This window comes from Oncorhynchus nerka, unplaced genomic scaffold (assembly GCF_034236695.1).
Source record: "Oncorhynchus nerka isolate Pitt River unplaced genomic scaffold, Oner_Uvic_2.0 unplaced_scaffold_1496, whole genome shotgun sequence".
Classification (NCBI taxonomy): domain Eukaryota; kingdom Metazoa; phylum Chordata; class Actinopteri; order Salmoniformes; family Salmonidae; genus Oncorhynchus; species Oncorhynchus nerka.
In genome coordinates, this window is record NW_027039819.1 from 23,805 (window position 1) to 45,823 (window position 22,019).

Here is a 22,019-nt window from a genome sequence, read left to right on the forward strand (position 1 = left end):
CCTTGGCTCACTGCTACTGCAATAAGTGAAGCTAGGTACATATTGTTTTTGTGTCTCTTCAAATCAACTGAGACATTAACTGTTGTCTGAATATTTTATTTTATTATTATTATTATTTTATTTTACTGTAAGTGTTTTAACTGATGCTCCCATAAGAGCTCTTATTTGTCTCATGGGTTATTATGATGTTCAAGACAAAGCTGGTTATGAACCAGGGTTGGGGCCAATTCCTTTTTAATTTAGTCGATTATGGAATTACATTTTTTTTCTCAATGCTTCTCTAGGAACATTTTGGAATTGGTATTTTAGTTTATTTTCAGAACTGACTGAATTTAAATGGGAATGGCCCCAACTCTGGCATACGATACCTGTGTCTCTGGCATACGATACCTGTGTCTCTCTTTGGCATAAGATACCTGTGTCTCTCTTTGGCATAAGATACCTGTGTCTCTCTTTGTCATAAGATACCTGTGTCTCTCTTTGGCATAAGATACCTGTGTCTCTCTTTGGCATAAGATACCTGTGTCTCTCTTTGGCATAATCGCAACATGCTGTTCATTTTTGTACTTTTTTGTCTTCATTAAAACAGTGAACAGCTCAAACCTTGGAGGGCAATACTTCAGACAAACAGCAAGACTAAAAGGTTAGTCTTTTTTTATCTCTTCTTACTGTATAATGGTGCCAAAACATACAATGTTTTCTGACTCTTAAATCTTGTTTTAGGGACCTAGACTACACCAATGTTTTAATCAATATTTCCCTAAGGGGATAAATAATGTTGTACTGAATTGAATACCTCTACTAATCACTCCACTAGAGCAGGTAAACACAGCTGAGTGATCAGAGCCTGGATAAACCTCAGACAGGATAAAGCCCCACTCATACTAAGTACTTGCCTGTATTTTTAGCATGCTGACCCTTCTCTAAAGTGATTGGGATGAACAGTTGGTTGAGAGGGGACAGGGCAGGGTGGGTGAGGGTGGAGAAGCAGGTGGGGCATACACAGAGCCCTGAGGGGGGCTCTAGCCTGGCCTCTCTCATTTAGCACACTGATGTAGAGTCAGAGCAGAACTCTGGGGCTCCACAGCAGAACTCAGTCAGTCATTTTACATAGAACACATGCTTGTGTATTGTCAGTAAACCCTACACTACAGTAACTTATCAGGCAAAACCTTAACATCTGGATATGATTTGCTTCACCCAAAAAGCCCCTTTAATTTAGTCACGCTCACCCACACAAATTAATTGATTCACATACAACCAACCACAGGTTGGTGCCACCTCAATTGGGGAGGATGGGCTCGTGGTAATGACTGGTATCGGAGTCAGTGGAATGGTATCAAATACGTCAAACGCATGGTTTGATGCCATTCCAGTCCCTCCATTTCAGACATTATTATGAGCCGTCCTCCCCCCAGGAGCCTCCACTGAGTGAGATCCAGGCCTGTAGCATCTCAGAGTAGGCATCAAACCGTGCTGAACTAGGATCAGTTTAGCCTTTTACTTCATAAGGAATAAGATAACATGGAAACTCCTACTCTGAGACGCTTTTTGAATACCGGCCATGGTCAGGTGGGGTTAGGACCCTTATTCATCAAGCATCTCAGAGTAGGAGTGCTGATCTAAGATCAGTTTAGCCTTTTAGATTATAATGAATGGACAGGGGGGACCTGATCCTAGACATGCACTCTAACTCTGAAATACTGCTTGATACATACAGCTCCTGGACCAACCCAGCCTGTCTAGTCCATGTGGATGGTCAGTGGGGCAGCTCCTGCATGACCTCTTCGGCCAGCTGTGTGATGAGTTGCCAGGCCTTGCGGATGTGACGTGACTCGGTGTTGCGGGCGCAGAGGGCGAAGCGCAGCACAAACTGACCAGACAGCAGGCACGGCACCAGGTGGATCTTCCTGCTCTTGTTGATCCTCTTCAGCAAGGTCTCATTCACCTCGTTGGAACCCTTTCAGGAGGAAAGGTTAGATGGGGTGCTATTTGGGATACAATCTATTACCTATATAGTGCACCTTATTCCTTATATGGCCATAGGGCCCTGGTCAAAAGAAGGGCACTATATAGGTAATAGTGTGCCATTTGGGATGTTACAATAGTCTAATACGTTTAAAAAATAAAATAAAAATGGATGCCGGCAGGCAATGTGAACAATGCATAAGAAGCATAGGTTCCAAAATGTAAACTAAAACTACACTGCTCAAAAAAATAAAGGGAACACTTAAACCACACAATGTAACTCCAAATCAATCACACTTCTGTGAAATCAAACTGTCCACTTAGGAAGCAACACTGATTGACAATACATTTCACATACTGTTGTGCAAATGGAATAGACAACAGGTGGAAATTGTAGGCAATTAGCAAGACACCCCCAATAAAGGAGTGGTTCTGCAGGTGGGGACCACAGACCACTTCTCAGTTCCTATGCTTCCTGGCTGATGTTTTGGTCACTTTTGAATACTGGCGGTGCTTTCACTCTAGTGGTAGCATGAGACGGAGTCTACAACCCACACAAGTGGCTCAGGTAGTGCAGCTCATCCAGGATGACACATCAATGCGAGCTGTGGCAAGAAGGTTTGCTGTGTCTGTTAGCGTAGTGGCCAGAGCATGGAGGCGCTACCAGGAGACAGGCCAGTACATCAGGAGACGTGAAGGAGGCCAATAAGCCAGCAGCAGGACCACTACCTCCGCCTTTGTGCAAGGAGCAGGAGGAGGAGCACTGCCAGAGCCCTGCAAAATGACCTCCAGCAGGCCACAAATGTGCATGTGTCTGCTCAAACGGTCAGAAACAGACTCCATGAGGGTGGTATGAGGGCCCGACGTCCACAGGTGGGGGTTGTGCTTACAGCCCAACACCGTGCAGGACGTTTTTCATTTGCCAGAGAACACCAAGATTGGCAAATTCGCCACTGGCGCCCTGTGCTCTTCACAGATGAAAGCAGGTTCACACTGAGCACATGTGACAGACGTGACAGTCTGGAGACGCCGTGGAGAACGTTCTGCTGCCTGCAACATCCTCCACCATGACCGGTTTGGTGGTGGGTCAGTCATGGTATGGGGTGGCATTTCCATGTGCTCGCCAGAGGTAGCCTGACTGCCATTAGGTACCGAGATGAGATCCTCAGACCCCTTGTGAGACCATATGCTGGTGCGGTTGGCCCTGGGTTCCTCCTAATGCATGAAAATGCTAGACCTCATGTGGCTGGAGTGTGTCAGCAGTTCCTGCAAGAGGAAGGCATTGATGCTATGGACTGGCCCGCCCGTTCCCCAGACCTGAATCCAATTGAGCACATCTGGGACATCATGTCTCGCTCCATCCACCAACGCCATGTTGCACCACAGACTGTCCAGGAGTTGACGGATGCTCATCAGGAGCATGCCCAGGCGTTGTAGGGAGGTCATACAGACACGTGGAGGCCACACACGCTACTGAGCCTCATTTTGACTTGTTTTAAGGACAATACATCAAAGTTGGATCAGCCTGTAGTGTGGTTTTCCACTTTAATTTTGAGTGACTCCAAATCCAGACCTCCATGGGTTGATACATTTGATTTCCATTGATAATTTGTGTGATTTTGTTGTCAGCACATTCAACTATGTAAAGAAAAAAGTACTTAATGAGAATATTTCATTCATTCAGATCTAGGATGTTTTATTTTAGTGTTCCCTTTATTTTTTTGAGCAGTGTATATACCATAGACCTAACAAGAAATAGTTTTAGTCTACTCCAGTCCAAAGATAGTTTACGTCTGTTCAATGATCATGTGCTGAACTATCATTCACATTTGGTTGAATTGTCTTACCTTTAGTCTAAAGCAGACAAGCCCTAACACGACGTCTGCGCTGATCTCAAAGCGCTGGTCAGCGCGAACCAGGCTCTCAAACTCTTTGGCCAACTCCACATGCTATGAAGGCAGAGAGACAGTCAGTCATTCATTCATACTCAGACAGCCAGTGGTTGAAAAAGTACCCAATTGTTATATTTGAGTAAATATATATAAGTAAGTCACCCAGTAAAATCCTACTTGAGTAAAAGTAAAAAAGTATTTGGTTTTAAATATACTTACGTATCAAAGGTAAATGTAATTGCTAAAATATACTTAAGTATTAAAAGTATAAATAATTTCAAATTCCTTTAAGCAAACTAGGCGGCACGATTTTCTTTTTTTTTTCTTTTTTTTACGGAGATCCAGGGGCACACTCCAACACTCAGACATAATTTACAAACAAAGCATTTGTGTTTAGTGACTCAGCCAGATCAGATGCAGTAGGTATGACCAGGGATTTTCTCTTGAAGTGCATGAATTAGACCATTTTCCTGTCCTGCTAAAAGCATTCAAAATGTAATGAGTACTTTTGGGTGTCATGTAAAATTTATGGAGTAAAAAGTAAAAATGTTTTTAGGAATGTAGTGGAGTTAAAGTTGTCAAAAATATAAATAGTAAAGTAGAGTACAGGTACCCCCAAAAACTACTTAAGTAGTACTTTAAAGCATTTTGCTTAAGTACCTTACACCACTGCAGACAGCAGTCTGAGGTGCTACAGATGGAAATGGGTTAAGGTGAACTTCTTGATATGGACACCCTAGGTGACACCCTGGTAACAAAATTGTAATTAATTTTTTTTGTTGTAATACACATTTTTGTCTTTAATGTTCATTCACCCTTGAGATGGGCTCCATTCTCAACCAAAGGGTTAATGTGATGACAACTGTTTGATGAGTGAAAATACTAGATAAACATTAAAGCACATGGCCCTAACCATACAACTTCCTGAATCTAACAGAAAATGCATTGTTGTTTAGTATGCCCATGGAACCAGGTATATCTCAGTATGGAAATTAATGCACAAGCTCTTTGACAATGAATCTAGTCATAAACCAGTCAGTATTAGCCCAAAGGCTGGCAGATGGCAATATTGAGTCTTTTCAGCTTACTGTCCAAAGAGGATCTACAGTATTCAGCCGGCTATACATTTGTATCCACAGTGGACCAGTTCGTACATAAAACATTCTCCATGTGGGCTACAAAGGCATCAATTTCCTCCTTAACTTGATTTAGTGGTGACAAAATGGTGGCTAATGCTACTTCCTGACATTGCGTACAGCGTTCAGACCAATGGTAAACAGTCTGATGCAACCTGATTGGCTGAACGCGATACGCAACATCCGGGAATTGCAATTAGCCACTCTAGCATTCTGGTGGAAAATGGTGTTTCATAAAGTAAGTATGCATATTTTCCCAGTTGTTGTATGCCTTCTCACAATTAAAATCAAGTTAAGAAGCAAAGTGATGCCTTTGCAGCCTGAATGGAGAATATTTTATGCACAAACCAGTCCACGGGGGATACAAATGTACGGTTGCATAGATTCCCTTTGGACGATAAAATGAAACAATTCAATATCGCCATCTGCCGGCCTTTGGGCTAGGTCAGTCTATGTTTGAACAAAGAAGTCCGGAAATCGGAAGAAAATAACCATGAAATAGTCAAACTGTCCAACCTTCCTTGGAGGGAATGCTCAAAGCTAATGTCCTATTCCTATTCCAGCTCATCCTGTTCAAAATCTTATTCACCACAGGATCAAACATGTAATCCATTCACTAATCATCAAAGTACCCTGTGTGTGGCATTAAATGCTTAATGAGAATTGAAACGTGTATCATTGCATGTAATCACAATTACACAGTAGTACATCATGATGTACAGTATTTGTAACCAAAGGCTGAGTGAGAACAGCCAGGACAGGACTATTAGTAATAACTCCAATGCCAAATCAGTCATTAATGAGGCCAAAACTCTGGTCCTAACTGATTATTAGCTGAGCACTCCACTTCCTCATTCCCAGCCAGTAGGTCACCACCACTATGAGGTTTAATGGTCCGTGTGTGTCCACTATAATAATTCATTTAGTGTTCGTATGTCTATTGAGAAACTGTATGCTGCTGTACCAAGATGATAGGAAAAGACCCATTTCTGTCATCTGACCTATAGTAGGCAATGGTAAACTTGTTGAATAGCACGGTTTTGTAAAAAGACAACTGTAGCCTACATATAATTGATTACAAACATGTCAAATCAAACTTTATTTGCCACATGTGCCGAATACAACAAATATAGACTTTACCGTGAAATTCTTACTTAGAAGCCCTTAATCAACAGTGCAGTTCAAGAAGAAAAAATATATTTACCAATCAGGATAAAATAAAAAGTAACACTCCTCAACGAGGCTATATACAGGGGGCACCAATACCGAGTCAGTGTGCAGGGGTACAGGCTAGTTGAGGTAATCTGTACATGTAAGTGGGGGCGAAGTGACTGTGCATAGGTAACAACCAACGAGTAGCAACAGTATACAAGAGGGGGGGTCAACGTAAATTGTCCGGTGGCGATTTTTATTAATTGTTCAGCAGTCTAATGGCTTAGGGGTAGAAGCTGTTGAGGAGCCTGGTCCTAGACTTGGTGCTCCGGTACCGCTTGAGTCTGACCATTTTCTGGGCCTTCCTCTGACACCGCCTAATTATATAGGTCCTGGATGGCAGGAAGCTTGACCCCAGTGATGCACTGGGCCATTCGTACTACTACTACTACCCTCTGTAGCGGCTTACGGTCAGATGCCGAGCAGTCTCCGCTTTACTGGAGTTGTTCAATCTAATAAAGACAGTAGATGAATGCAGTATGGCTGAAGGCCTTGTGTTGCTGTTGCTTAATTTACTGATAGAGCTAGACAGACAGACCAGGCTGATTTGATTGACAGACCAATACAGAGGAAGGGAACCTGAGCTGTTTCTGTGCTTTGCGGTTACCTTACGGATGTAGTCCTGAAGGCCTTTGAGCCCATACATTCGGAACACAAACCACATCTTGAGAGAGCGGAACCTTCGGCTTAGTGGGATCTGCCAGTGCTGTGAGGTAGTGTGAGGTAAAGGGGGAGAGAGGGTGAGGTAAAGGGGGAGAGAGGGTGAGGTAGGGGGAGGTAGAGGGGGAGATAGGGTGAGGTAGGGGGAGGTAGAGGGTGCGGTAGCGTGAGGTAGAGGGGGAGATAGGGTGAGGTAGGGGGAGGTAGAGGGGGAGAGAGGGGGAGGTAGAGGGTGCGGTAGGGTGAGGTAGAGGGGGAGATAGGGTGAGGTAGGGGAGGTAAAGGGGGAGAGAGGGTGAGGTAGGGGGAGGTAGAGGGTGAGGTAGGGGGAGGTAGAGGGGGAGATAGGGTGAGGTAGAGGGAGGTAGATGGTGCGGTAGGGTGAGGTAGAGGGGGAGATAGGATGAGGCAGAGAGGGATAAGTGGGTTAGGGTTAGTGGAGCAAACAGAGTGAACTCTGATATGACATCCAGTTCCACTTACACATAGACAGAATATAATGATAATAGATAACCATTCAGCTTACCCTGTAATCTGTGATCAGTCCTGTGAATAAACAGATGAGTAATTATACTACTAGCAATTCACAGCCAACATTATAATTATTAACATATTATTGAATGTTGTTACCGTCGCTGACCTTTATTCTCTCTCTCCCTAGATAATAAACCGATCTCTCGCTCTCTCTCTCCACATACAGTAGAAAAGCCCTGTTGCAGTGGTAATAACCTGTAATTTCATTGAGCTGGAACTGGGGAAGCAGTGGCCTTACTGTGAGCAGCCTTCTCTGTGAGGAGAGGTTGGCCAGTCTTTTGTCTTTCTGTCAGTCCAATTAAGAGGAGGAGGAGGCTTCAGTGTTGTGTTGAACTGTGTCCCAAATGGCATCCTATTCCTACATAGTGCACTTTGTACAGTCCTTTGGTGCCCTGGACAAAGTAGTGCACAATCTAAGGAATAGGGTTCCAATTGGGAGAATACATCTGCATCTAAGATGGGTGACACTGTCACTGGCTAACACTGGCAGGCAGCGATGCAACAGGACCATTAGTGGACTATTACAGTGCAAATGTTTTGTGGGGAGGACGTGAGGGACATCGGTAATTGAATTGTTTTAGAGTGACATATTGCGTGTTATTAGGTCAGCGTTTGGACGCCTTATTGTATTTACTCTCTAACACAAGTACTCACAAACATATGGTACAACTACAGTACATGAACACACACCACACACACACACACACTTCCTAGCCATATAAAACATGGGGCTGTGGTGGTGAGTATTAGTTTATCCACCTTGGGTTTATTAGCAAGCCTAAAGCCAGCAGGATTGTGAGGTGAGCAGCAGGCCGACAGACCCTCAGATCCTTGATGTGATATACTGGGCTCTCACACTAACACCATTCACATCCCATTACATTACAGGGACTACAGGCATCATCTGCACTTGATCAAATTAAACCACTATACTGTAAATAGGCTGATGAGACTATTGCTAGATTTACCACATTTAAACCTAATATATTGGAAATAACAAAAAAAAAGTAATACAGACTATTGTCAGTGCAAAAATATCTACCCGACTCTTGATGATCATGTTTCAGGTATAGAGGATCCATCTTGAAGGCCCCAATGAGATCAGATCTTTTCTTCACCCTATGGACAGACACTGAAACACTTAAACACTCTTACCCTATGAGAGCTCCCACAGAAAACATAAGGGTGGGCTAAAGGGCAAGGCTTTTTAAGAAAGAAAATGGCTCCCCCACATACAGGTGTTCAGTGCTACATTAAGTCTTACAAAAGACACACGGTATTGAAGTAAATTATAATCTCTATTTTGTTGAAGTATATTCTCTTTTTGTTAACTTCTATTGAACAATAAAGTTGTATTGTAAAGTGACAATGATCTAGGGGACACCCTACAGGGATGACACAGCAGCATAAATTATGTTTTTGTAAACAATGACTTGGCACAACTTGTGCTCTAGATTTTGTCTCTGAAAATGAGTTGAAAGAATTCTGTTTTCACAATCAGTTGAGCATGAAACAAGAACGTAAGATCATAAGTAAGACCAGGGTCTGTCAGTTACAGATTCAGCTGACGTATTGTTACAAACTGTTATAAACCAATAATACCATTCATAAACTGAGATGCTACAAGTAATTTTAACTGTATTACAGTTATTAAAATACACTATAGCGTCATAAAAAGCACAGCTATTTCTGAGCAGACTACATAAGTCTCTCCTTACATAAGTCATTTTCTTTGTTAACTGACTTTGTCATGGCAACTCACCAGGGATGGAAGAGGGCATTGAGCGTTCTATCAACAAGAAATGTTGGGGTTGTTTGTGGGGTGATGAGAGAGGGCAGATGGGATGCCTATTCCCACCCACTCTGTTTAAAGAATGCTTTAGGTGTCTAGATAGTGCTTCTGGAGGTGACTTTGTTATGTCGGCCCATTGTAGAGTAGTGTAGACAATAGCCACATTAAGCAACAGTGTAACTAAGGACGGGGAGAATAGTACAGCCTTAGATTTTAGGTTATAGACACGTATTAATTTTAAAAAATTAAATTACCTTTATTTAACTAGGCAAGTCAGTTAAGAACAAATTCTTATTTTCAATGATGGCCTAGGAACAGTGGGATAACTGCCTGTTCAGGGGCAGAACGACAGATTTGTACCTTGTCAGCTCGGGGGTTTGAACTTGCAACCTTCCGGTTACTAGTCCAACGCTCTAACCACTAGGCTACACTAGTATACAGTTGCACAGTGTCGTGCTGAGCTCAGAAGGTAGTTTAGATTTGAATCAATATTAAAAACCATGCTGAAGCCGCTCCCCTCTCCCCATAGAACAGAAAAGAAACTAAGGGGTCATACAAAAGCAAAGTGAAAAATATATATTATACAAATAAAGATTTGACTTGTATGATTTGATTTAAATGACCAGCAGGGAATCTTACAGACTGTCCCCCTGGTCAGATAAAACAACCTGTTCAATAATAAAACGATGTTTCTACAAAGGCTGACTGTCAATCACTTGATAACTTACCACATTGTAGAGCAGTCAAAGTTGACCAACAGCCATTTGTGTGCATTGAAATTGAAAGAGTCTGCAAACTGAAAGAGATAAAAGAGTCATCCAATCAAATCAGCTGATTTTGACTTAAGTGTACAGGTCACCGTCTTAATACACAAGCCATTTTTTCCCATTTAAATTGTAGGAAAACCGTGGTCTTAGAATATATTTGATTTGTCAAAGCCCCTTGCTGCCATCACTAGGTTTGCACTGACTGCAGCTGGCCTATCACCATATCCTTCCCACCTGCCTTCACAGACGCAACAAAAGCAGGCAGCAATAAGAGACAATATTAATCAGAGGGGCTCGTGCCCAGTTGTTACCATGCTGACAGATGCATGAACCTGCCTATCACTCATATCCTAGCAACCAGCCTCAGCTGCAGAGGGAGCCGGTGTGTCTGCCCCCCTGTCATTCAGGTGTGTGTGTGTTTGTGTGCGCGTGCGCGTTCCCGCCTCCTCTACTACATCCCTGTCTCCCACCCCCCAACATTGTTTGAACTTGTGTCGCTAATAAACAGTGATATTTCTTTGATGAGGAGAGCAGCAGGGTTTTATCTAAAGGTCTGATGATGCCTGAGGAAATGACTTTAGCCTTATCTGTGCTCTCAGTGTGTCACTCCACTCGGCTCTGTTCGGTTGAAGACGCATGCTATCCAAAAGGCCAACGGATGCTGTTCTAATTTCCAACGGATTATTGGGTATATTACTTATTCTAGCACGCTTCCCTCTTGACAGTTAATTTAAGTTATTATCAAACACAAATTATAATGGGTGTAAAATACAAGTATGTTCACTGGCAATTTAACTGGAAGTGTGTGGTTTCTAACCTCAATGCCGTTCAACAGGGGTCTGAATTCAGGACAGATAAAGGAACTCCCAGCATATGCAGCATCAATGTGCATCCAGATTTTCTCTGCATTACCTGAGACAAAAATACAAATGTGTAGAACCAGTAGTACAGAAACATACAAAGCTGGTCCTGAGACATGGCTGTAGATTAGATTCCTATGTCTTTATCAGTCTACAACCACATGTCGGTGCTAATAGACAGCCTTTAGGAGTATGTTATTAATGCTTTGAGAATCATACTTACATATGGGCCCAAGTTCAGTAATGTGATCAAATGCACATGAGGGAGTGGACCCAAGAGTAGCACAGAACTAAATGAAAGGACAAAAATCAACGATTTCTGTCAAAACACAGTACTTTACATGATATTCATAAGAATGTGTTTGTGGACTGTATTGGACTATTGGTTATTTCTGTTTGACTATTGTCTTGGACAACATGTGGCATATTCTTTATAATAAGGGGAAAATGAATGTGTCTATTCTAAGTGCCAATCTGCCGCCTCAATGCTTGTACATGTAAATGGACGTGTGTTCTAACTTCCAAAGAAGGGGATGAGTGCGTTCTGTTCTGACGTAGAAGGGGATGAGTGCGTTCTGTTCTGACGTAGAAGGGGATGAGTGCGTTCTGTTCTGACGTAGAAGGGGATGAGTGCGTTCTGTTCTGACGTAGAAGGGGATGAGTGTGTTCTGTTCTTACGTAGAAGGGGATGAGTCCTGCAGCCTTGTCTTCCTGTATCATTCTCCGGAGGGTCTCTCCCTGGACAGCATACTTGTCTGACTGCTCCGTCGGAATCTTCTTCATCCTCACTCCGGCAATCATACCTGCTCGTTCCACCGAGCAATGAGCCTGTTCAAAGAGAATAGAGTAGAGTTAACACAAGTGACTTCAAGATAGCCAACTGTCACAACCCAAACAGAGCAGATTATAAACATGTAGGTCACTTCAAGATGGTGAACAACGTCCAACCAAAGAGAGTAGAGCTGCCAAGATAGCCAAAGAAAGACAGTGATTTTGGTGACTTAAAAGACAGCCAACATTGTCTCAGCCACCAGACTTAAGCCAGATCATGCTAATAGGTTATTTTAAACCAATCTAAATTATCATTCTATCTCGGCATATAGTACTGTACATTCACCCAAAGATGAAATTATGTTTGTAGTCCGTCCATCAAGTAAGACGTTAAACGACCAGTTGTACTGTGTGTAACATCACTCCTGGAGAAAAGGGCTGTTATCCTCTTCCCCATAAAGGCCAGTGTTGTCCTCGGGGCAAAGCCATAACCTAATCCCATGCTGCTCAGGTCAACAGAGCAGAGCTAGCATGACTGTGCTGCCTGACAAACTGTTAAGGGATTTTAATGAAAAAATGACCAAATTATGTATACATTTAAATCAGAACTATAACTAAACAGAATACTACTATGTTACTGTATGGATGTTTGAATCTTATTATAATCATTAATACTGAATGTAATGTGTGTAGTTTTCGTCAAGAATTAGTACAAGGACTTTCTGTTCCTTGTTAGAAACGAATGGAGCTATCGTCAGAGGTATATAAACCAATGTACATTGTATTATGACCAGAGCTATCGAAAATAAACGCTACTGATTAATTATGAGACTGGTCTCTGTCCATTTTATGCAAAGAAGTATCTTACAAATTCTTAGAAACGGACAGAATGTTTTAATTGAACATATAGGAAATTAATTCCTCCAACACAAACAGACCCATATCACGAGAAAGTTACCAAGAAAAACTTACAAAAGGACTAATTCAAGGCAAAAAGGAGTTGGAGCACGCAAGATTGATTTATTTTAGCTCACTTTAATCCGTTGTAGAGGATGCAAACAGGTGACTGTCGTTTCAACGTCAAGCTGAAGTCTTCCTCAGAGTGACCTAACCATTGCACTTACCTCCTATTTATAGCCTAGTGGCCCATTGAAACACAAGTGCTAGAGGCATTACTACAGATCCGGGTTCATTCCCGGGCTGTGCCACAACCAGCTGTGGCCGGTAGTCCCATAGGACGGCACACAATTGGCCCAGCATCGTCTGGGTTAGCGGAGGTTTTGGCTGGTGGGGATTTAATTGGTTCATCGCATTCTAGTGACTCCTTGTGGTGGGCCGGTTTCCTGCGGGCTGACCCCGGTAGCCAGCTGAACGGTGTGACACTTAGCATTCAGGCCAAAGTGTTCTTTACTTCTGTAAAAAATAAACTAATTACATTTGCAAACATTTCTAAAAACCTGTTTTCGCTTTGTCATTATGGGGTGTAGATGTTTAGATTTATGAGGGAAAACATTTATTTAATCCATTTTAGATTAAGGCTGTAACTTAGCAAAATGTGGAAAAAGTGAAGGGGTCTGAATACTTTCCGAATGCACTGTATATTATATTAAACAATAGAAAGAGGAACTAATACCCAAAACTATAAAGAGGAGAAAAAAAACATTTGTTTATTATATATACTTAATTATTTTTGAAATGATTCCCTCTATCTATTGGTAAATAAGTCCAAAAAAATCTAAATCAAATTTATTTGTCACATACACATGGTTAGCAGATGTTAATGCAAGTGTAGCGAAATGCTTGTGCTTCTAGTTCCGACAATGCAGTAATAACCAACGAGTAATCTAACCTAACAATTCCAAAACTACTGCCTTATACACACACAAGTGTAAAGGGATAAAGAATATGTACATAAAGATATGAATGAGTGGTACAGAATGGCATAGGCAAGATGCAGTAGATGGTATCGAGTACAGTATATACTGTACTGCAAAACGCACCTGCATTACGGCGGGACTGATTGGGTTAAAGTGCTCTATAGTGCTCATCTGGTTTTGTGACCTGACCTGTTCAGGGTAGGAGTAGGATTAATAAGAGCAAGAGTAGAAACCTGACCTGGTCGGAGGAGTAGGCCACCAGTTTGGAGATAATGTCAGTCTCTGGACGTTGTGGGTCACTGGCCAGGATCATTCTGATCACCCTGCAGCGGGCAGCTAGGAGAGCCACAAGAGTTGCCTCACAGGCCGTACCCTACAGAAAGACAGACGAATGTAAGTGGTGTGAGTTTCGATGACTTCAGTCAAACCAGTAGGCCTTGCAACATGTACATCCTCTATGGTCTTAGGCAGGTCCCACGTTCTATAAAAAACAGACTTCACATGTAAAATTTGCTTCACATAAACCTGATGGTTTTCAAATAGCTCTTGTTCTTTTTTGATACTCTTATTCCTTTTTGATACTGTCGCAAAGCTAACTAAAAAGCAGCATTCCCCAAGAGAGGATGACTTTCACTTTAGCAGTGATAAATTCATGAACTTCTTTGAGGAAAAGATTATGATTATTAGAAAGCAAATTACGGACTCCTCTTTAAACCTGCGTATTCCTCCAAACCTCAGTTGTCCTGAGTCTGCACAACTCTGCCAGGACCTAGGATCAAGAGAGACGCTCAAGTCTTTTAGTACTATATCTCTTGACACAATGATGAAAATAATCATGGCCTCTAAACCTTCAAGCTGCATACTGGACCCTATTCCAACTAAACTACTGAAAGAGCTGCTTCCTGTGCTTGGCCCTCCTATGTTGAACATAATAAACGGCTCTCTATCCACTGGATGTGTACCAAACTCACTAAAAGTGGCAGTAATAAAGCCTCTCTTGAAAAAGCCAAACCTTGACCCAGAAAATATAAAAAACTATCGGCCTATATCGAATCTTCCATTCCTCTCAAAAATTTTAGAGAAGGCTGTTGCGCAGCAACTCACTGCCTTCCTGAAGACAAACAATGTATACGAAATGCTTCAGTCTGGTTTTAGACCCCATCATAGCGCTGAGACGGCACTTGTGAAGGTGGTAAATGACATTTTAATGGCATCGGACCGAGGTTCTGCATCTGTCCTCGTGCTCCTAGACCTTAGTGCTGCTTTTGATACCATCGATCACCACATTCTTTTGGAGAGATTGGAAACCCAAATTGGTCTACACGGACATGTTCTGGCCTGGTTTAGATCTTATCTGTCGGAAAGATATCAGTTTGTCTCTGTGAATGGTTTGTCCTCTGACAAATCAACTGTAAATTTCGGTGTTCCTCAAGGTTCTGTTTTAGGACCACTATTGTTTTCACTATATATTTTACCTCTTGGGGATGTTATTCGAAAACATAATGTAAACTTTCACTGCTATGCGGATGACACACAGCTGTACATTTCAATGAAACATGGTGAACCCCCAAAATTGTCCTCGCTAGAAGCATGTGTTTCAGACATAAGGAAGTGGATGGCTGCAAACTTCCTACTATTAAACTCGGACAAAACAGAGATGCTTGTTCTAGGTCCCAAGAAACAAAGAGATCTTCTGTTGAATCTGACAATTAATCTTAATGGTTGTACAGTCGTCTCAAATAAAACTGTGAAGGACCTCTGCGTTACTCTGGACCCTGATCTCTCTTTTGAAGAACATATCAAGACCATTTCGAGGACAGCTTTTTTCCATCTACGTAACATTGCAAAAATCAGAAACTTTCTGTCCAAAAATGATGCAGAAAAATTAATCCATGCTTTTGTCACTTCTAGGTTAGACTACTGCAATGCTCTATTTTCCGGCTACCCGGATAAAGCACTAAATAAACTTCAGTTAGTGCTAAATACGGCTGCTAGAATCCTGACTAGAACCAAAAAATTTGATCATATTACTCCAGTGCTAGCCTCTCTACACTGGCTTCCTGTCAAAGCAAGGGCTGATTTCAAGGTTTTACTGCTAACCTACAAAGCATTACATGGGCTTGCTCCTACCTATCTCTCTGATTTGGTCCTGCCGTACATACCTACACGTACGCTACGGTCACAAGACGCAGGCCTCCTAATTGTCCCTAGAATTTCTAAGCAAACAGCTGGAGGCAGGGCTTTCTCCTATAGAGCTCCATTTTTATGGAACGGTCTGCCTACCCATGTCAGAGACGCAAACTCGGTCTCAACCTTTAAGTCTTTACTGAAGACTCATCTCTTCAGTGGGTCATATGATTGAGTGTAGTCTGGCCCAGGAGTGGGAAGGTGAACGGAAAGGTTCTGAGGCAACGAACCGCCCTTGCTGTCTCTGCCTGGCCGATTCCCCTCTTTCCACTGGGATTCTCTGCCTCTACCCTGTTACGGGGGCTGAGTCACTGGCTTACTGGGGCTCTCTCATGCCGTCCCTGGGGGTGCGTCACCTGGGTGGGTTGATTCACTGTTGTGGTCGGCCTGTCTGGGTTGGCGCCCCCCCCTTGGGTTGTGCCGTGGCGGAGATCTTTGTGGGCTATACTCGGCCTTGTCTCAGGATGGTAAGTTGGTGGTTGAAGATATCCCTCTAGTGGTGTGGGGGCTGTGCTTTGGCAAAGTGGGTGGGGTTATATCCTTCCTGTTTGGCCCTGTCCGGGGGTGTCCTCGGATGGGGCCACAGTGTCTCCTGACCCCTCCTGTCTCAGCCTCCAGTATTTATGCTGCATTAGTTTATGTGTCGGGGGGCTAGGGTCAGTTTGTTATATCTGGAGTACTTCTCCTGTCCTATTCGGTGTCCTGTGTGAATCTAAGTGTGCGTTCTCTAATTCTCTCCTTCTCTCTTTCTTTCTCTCTCTCGGAGGACCTGAGCCCTAGGACCATGCCCCAGGACTACCTGACATGATGACTCCTTGCTGTCCCCAGTCCACCTGGCCATGCTGCTGCTCCAGTTTCAACTGGCCTGGGCCCTAGGACCATGTCCCAGGACTACCTGACATGATGACTCCTTGCTGTCCCCAGTCCACCTGGCCATGCTGCTGCTCCAGTTTCAACTGTTCTGCCTTACTATTATTCAACCATGCTGGTCATTTATGAACATTTGAACATCTTGGCCACGTTCTGTTATAATCTCCACCCGGCACAGCCAGAAGAGGACTGGCCACCCCACATATGCTCTCTCTAATTCTCTCTTTCTTTCTCTCTCTCGGAGGACCTGAGCCCTAGGACCGTGCCCCAGGACTACCTGACATGATGACTCCTTACTGTCCCCAGTCCACCTGACTGTGCTGCTGCTCCAGTTTCAACTGTTCTGCCTTATTATTATTCGACCATGCTGGTCATTTATGAACATTTGAACATCTTGGTCATGTTCTGTTATAATCTCTACCCAGCACAGCCAGAAGAGGACTGGCCACCCCACATAGCCTGGTTCCTCTCTAGGTTTCTTCCTAGGTTTTGGCCTTTCTAGGGAGTTTTTCCTAGCCACCGTGCTTTTACACCTGCATTGTTTGCTGTTTGGGGTTTTAGGCTGGGTTTCTGTACAGCACTTTGAGATATCAGCTGATGTACGAAGGGCTATATAAAATACATTTGATTTGATTTGATTTGATTCTTTGCGGAGGCTAGTCATATGCACATTCACTTAACCAAAAAAGCAGTTAAGAAAATAACTTCAAAAAAAATAAGAGAAAAGTAACAAATAATTAAAGAGCAGCAGTAAAATAACAATTGTGCGGGGGCACTGGTGTCAAGGTAATTGAGGCAATATGTACATGTAAGTAGAGTTATTAAGGTGACTATGCATAGATGATAAGAGAGTACTGCAAATAGTCTGCGTAGCCATTTGATTAGATGTTCAGGAGTCTTATGGCTTGGGGGTAGAAGCTGTTTAGAAGTCTCTTGGACCTAGACTTGGCGCACTGGTACCACTTGCCGTGCGGTAGCAGAGAGAAAATTCTATGACTAGGGTGGCTGAAGTTTTGGACAATTTTTAACCCCAAAACCTGCTATATAGGTCCTGGATGGCAGGAAGCTTGGCCCCGGTGATGTACTGGGCCGTTCGCAATACCCTCTATAGTGCCTTGCGGTCAGAGGCCGACCAGTTGCCATACCAGGCAGTGATGCAACCCGTCAGGATGCTCTCGATGGTGCAGCTGTAAAACCTTTTGAGGATCTGAGGACTCATGCCAAAGGAGGAGGTGGCCTCCATCATTCTTCCATTCAAGAATGATGGAGGCTACTGTGTTCTTGCGGACCTTCAATGCTGCAGATATTTCTGTACCTTTCCCCAGATCTGTGCCTCGACACTATCCTGTCTCGGAGCTCTACAGACAATTCTTTCGACCTCATGGCTTGGATATGCACTGTCAACTGTTTTGTTTCTTCTTCCTTCTAAAACTTGTTTTCACTTTGTCATGATAGGGTATTGTGTGTAGATTGATGAGAAACATATTCAATTTAATGCATTTTAGAATAAGGCTGTAACGTAATAAAATGTGGAAAAAGTGAAGGGGTCTGAATACATTTCGAATGCACTGCACTTTAATTACCTCATACCCCTGCACATCCACTAGGTACTGGTAGTCCTTGTATATAGACAAGTTATCATTACTCATTATGTATCTATTATGACATGTTTAACTTTTCTATTATTTCTCTATTTTCTTTCTCTCTGCTTTGTTGGGAAGGGCCCGTAAGTAAGCATTTCAGTAGTCCACACCTGTTGTTTAGGATGCATGTGATTTGATTTTTCAGTATAATAATTTCACTCACAATCATGAATGCAAATCTCACTCATTAGCTTCTGTTTGATAAAACTGCTGCTAAATGCATCTCATATTCTTTCAAATGTTCATCTGAACATGATGCATCAGGTGAGATGGCAATTTGTCACAGCTCTCATAAGGCTAGCAACAAGTGAGAGGAGGCCTACTTTTTGCCATAGTGAAGCGCACTTAAAACCCCAGCCACAAACAAAACACCCCTAGGATGAGCGATGATCCTCGATGGATTCAATAGAGGGCCATTCAATTATCTGTCAGCCTTCTCTCTCATGCCTAAGCCACCTCTCCGATCTCATCCCTGGCTGAGACAGTCACCTCAGCTGCACTGCTGTATCCACAACAATAAATGAACACTTTACCACACGAAATAAGTACCCACAACCCCAAAACACACACGCCCATCTTTGACTGACATATTAAAAGGCAATTTCCTGCTGTTTATCTGGTGTTGTGAGGCAAACAATAACCAAAACATATATGACAGACAAATTGCTGGCAGCGACAGAATCGTGAGCAGTCAATTGCTTTTCCTATTTTTCTAACATCTGCATTGTTTTAGAAGGCAAAGTGGCAGGGGCTGTAAATCCGGTTTTGACCCTACTGTGAATACCATGTGTTCTGTACAAATATTAGATTTATATTGTTCTTGGATATCCTTACTTGAAATATGACTACGACAAATATCCGACTACATTTTTCATTTAAATTAATTAATTGAATTGTAAATGTATTTGAAAGTATGTTGTGGCAATGTAGCAATACAACTGTGGAATGCATCGTCTTACCCCAAAGAAATGGTGGGTAGTTTTACCTGGATGACGCCTCCTCCTTGTCCGTGTGTCCCGGCGATGAAGTCTTCTGGCAGCTTGAGCATCTTCCCCAGCCAGTCCATCATGACTGTCTCCAGCTCTGTACACGCCGGGCTGGCAGGGCTGTTAGAGACAGCCTACACGCCGGGCTGGCAGCCTACAGTAACGTGGGGTTAGAGACAGGGTCAACACACAGCTCACACAGCAGTAACGTGGGGTTAGAGACAGGGTCAACACACAGCTCTGTACACGCCGGGCTGGCAGCAGTAACGTGGGGTTAGAGACAGGGTAACGGGCTGGCAGCCTATAGTAACGTGGGGTTAGAGACAGGGTCAACACACAGCTCTGTACACGCCGGGCTGGCAGGTTACCACACCATTTGGACAAGGACCGATATTAGCATTTTTCGCATCAATGAATTGAATTTGTGCCACAAATGCTAAAACGTTAATATTTGGAAACAGTGCTATGGAATCTTAACCAAAACATGGATTGCTGTCATACCTTGTCCATAAACTGCTTACAGGGTAAGGAAGCCAACATGTAATTTTGAAATGTGGGTGAACTATCCCTTTGTCTTAAAATGTTGATACTGTTCAAATCACATTCAAAAGAAAGAGAGAGGATGACAGAAACAGATGACAAGGTCATACATACCCAGGAGAATCCGATGCAACCAATAGCTCCAGACAGCATGTCTGCCAGGATGGCCGGGAAGGAGTTCGCCGCGGCGAAGTAGGCATAGAAGTACGGGCTGTGCCAGTGGGTCACCTAAACACAGAGGAAGAGTCGTGTCAGGTAGCCTAGAGGTTAGTCTGGTTCGAATCCTAGGTGTAACCTGACAGAGTAAATCTGAGTTTTGCTAGTATCCTGCTAAATACCATGCCTTGCCGTGGTGCCACTGAGCCCTTGATCAAGGCACTTAACCCCTAAAGTGCTCTAGGCCTTGAGCATGGCAGTTAAACTGTTCCAGGCTGAATTCCAGTCTTGTGCGTGTTTGGGGCACCAAGCTAGAGGCTGCCAGTGTCCCTGCCTGTCTCCCTTACATGCTTTCCCATGGTGAGTCATTCATTAGACTAACCGGGCTTATTCCACACTGTTAAAAGCAGAGGGGGTAAAGAAAGAAAAAAATGTTTTAGAGGGTCAGATTGATAATGGAAAAACAGCTTTCATGTTACAGCTAAGGAAAGGGTTTGGGTTGGGAGTAGATAGATTAAAACTGGTTTGTTTCTTTGGTGGTGAGATTATTGATGTCTTTGAACTTTGCCATGTGAAAGGCCACAGAATGCAGGGAATTTTACAACCATTTGCAAAAACAACTACATGGTTGATATGTGTCATATACAGTTAATGTGAGCTTTCGTGAACTGATTTCTCAGTACAACGGAACACTGTCTCGTTAACAAAACGTTCAACACTGAAACTCCTTACTGTACATCTTCTGAATGGTCACTAAACAGTCAACAGACCAGAAGTTGATACAGATATTGTGATAATGCCTCCCCCATAACTTAGCAGTTAGTGACTGTGTGCATTGACTTGTGTATGTTCTCATGATCTCATATTCAATGCAGCCGGAAGCCACTGGGTAAACAGCCCATTGGTATCATCAATGCTTTCATATTTAATGCTTAACTTTTCACTGATGAAATCTGGGAGAAAGCGGATCTCCAATAACAGAGTACCTGACCTATAGCAAGTTATGAATACCTTATGTATGCCACCTTCAAGTAAAGTTTTACCATCATGTTACAGCTGTAATCAGCCTTCAATCAATAGTCACCTCATCTATAATAATATAATCATCTTGGCCGCCTACCCCAGGCATGATGACCCTCTCAATGTCTTTGACCACGTCCTCGTAGTTGTCAGGCTCCTCAGGGGCCTCCTCAGGGATGAGGGGCCGCAGGTACCCAGGCTCCACGTCGGGGTACACCGTCCTCTGCTCTATGTTCTCCAGGTAATCTGCTATCAGGTCTACCATCTCCTTCCCTCTCCTTCGGAACTCTGTAGCGTCCATTGTACAACTGGAACAGACAAATATCCCACTTCATCGTCCCAACCTTCACTAACAGTCCTACAAACTTAATACTGATTGCACGCACACACACGATTTAGCAAGCCACATTATGACAACGACACCTTGCTTCCAGACAAACTAAACACCTTCTTCGCCCTGCTTTGAGGAAATCAACACTGAGCTGCCGACGTGGGCCCCTGCCACTCACGAGGACTTTGTGCTCCCGATCTCTGTGGCTTACGTGAGTACACAGAACCCAAACCAGCCATCGTGCTTAGCTTGTTATTAATCCACCTGGCGTGTCAGATTTCAATAAAGCTTTTCGGCGAAAGCATACCAAGCATTTATGTAAGGACATCTCTCGCAGTAGGCAAAATATTACAAACAGCTAGCAGCCAAGTAGATTGGTCACGAAAGTCAGAAAAGCAATAAATTAAATCACCAACCTTTGATGATCTTCGGATGTTTGCACTCACGAGACTCCCAGTTACACAATACATGTTCCTTTTGTTCCATAAAGATTATTTTTATATCCAAAATACCTCCATTTGGTTGGCGCGTTATGTTCAGAAATCCACAGGCTCGAGCGGTCATGACATCACAGACGAAAATTCCAAATAGTATCCGTAATGTTCGTAGAAACATTACTAATGTTTTTTATAATCAATCCTCAGGTTGATTTTACAATATATAATTGATAATGTATCAACCGGGAATGTAGCTTATTCTATAGGAGAGAGAGAGAAAATGGCTGGGACAAGCTGTTGCGCATACAAAACGCTGCTGGCACCCAGCCATACAATGTGTGATCTTTCTCGCTGATTTTCAAAATAAAAGCCTGCAACTA

At 43.1% G+C, this 22,019-nt stretch overlaps 1 protein-coding gene across 1 annotated transcript; it reads right to left on the reverse strand.

Annotated features, from left to right (window-relative positions):
* Positions 1-1,032: 1,032 nt before the first annotated feature.
* Positions 1,033-21,172, reverse strand: LOC135568551 (aromatic-L-amino-acid decarboxylase-like). Its single transcript, XM_065015347.1, has 13 exons — positions 20,972-21,172; positions 19,810-19,923; positions 19,155-19,289; positions 13,708-13,842; positions 11,500-11,649; positions 11,045-11,111; positions 10,779-10,873; positions 9,923-9,990; positions 8,445-8,521; positions 7,395-7,414; positions 6,816-6,914; positions 3,816-3,917; positions 1,033-1,960 (listed from the first exon to the last, which is right to left on the reverse strand). Exons 1-13 carry the CDS (start codon positions 21,170-21,172, stop codon positions 1,760-1,762), a joined length of 1,464 nt encoding a protein of 487 aa, XP_064871419.1. The 3' UTR covers positions 1,033-1,759.
* Between the last annotated feature and the right edge of the window lie 847 nt (positions 21,173-22,019).

Excerpts from the sequence above, each read along its gene's own strand:
- LOC135568551 (XM_065015347.1), bottom strand. The coding sequence starts at position 21,172 with ATGGACGCTACAGAGTTCCGAAGGAGAGGGAAGGAGATGGTAGACCTG. Across the intron at positions 19,290-19,809 it reads GTTGCATCGGATTCTCCTGG|GCTGTCTCTAACAGCCCTGC; the intron begins GTATGTATGACC and ends CCCGGCGTGTAG. Across the intron at positions 10,874-11,044 it reads TACTGAACTTGGGCCCATAT|GTAATGCAGAGAAAATCTGG; the intron begins GTAAGTATGATT and ends TTTTTGTCTCAG.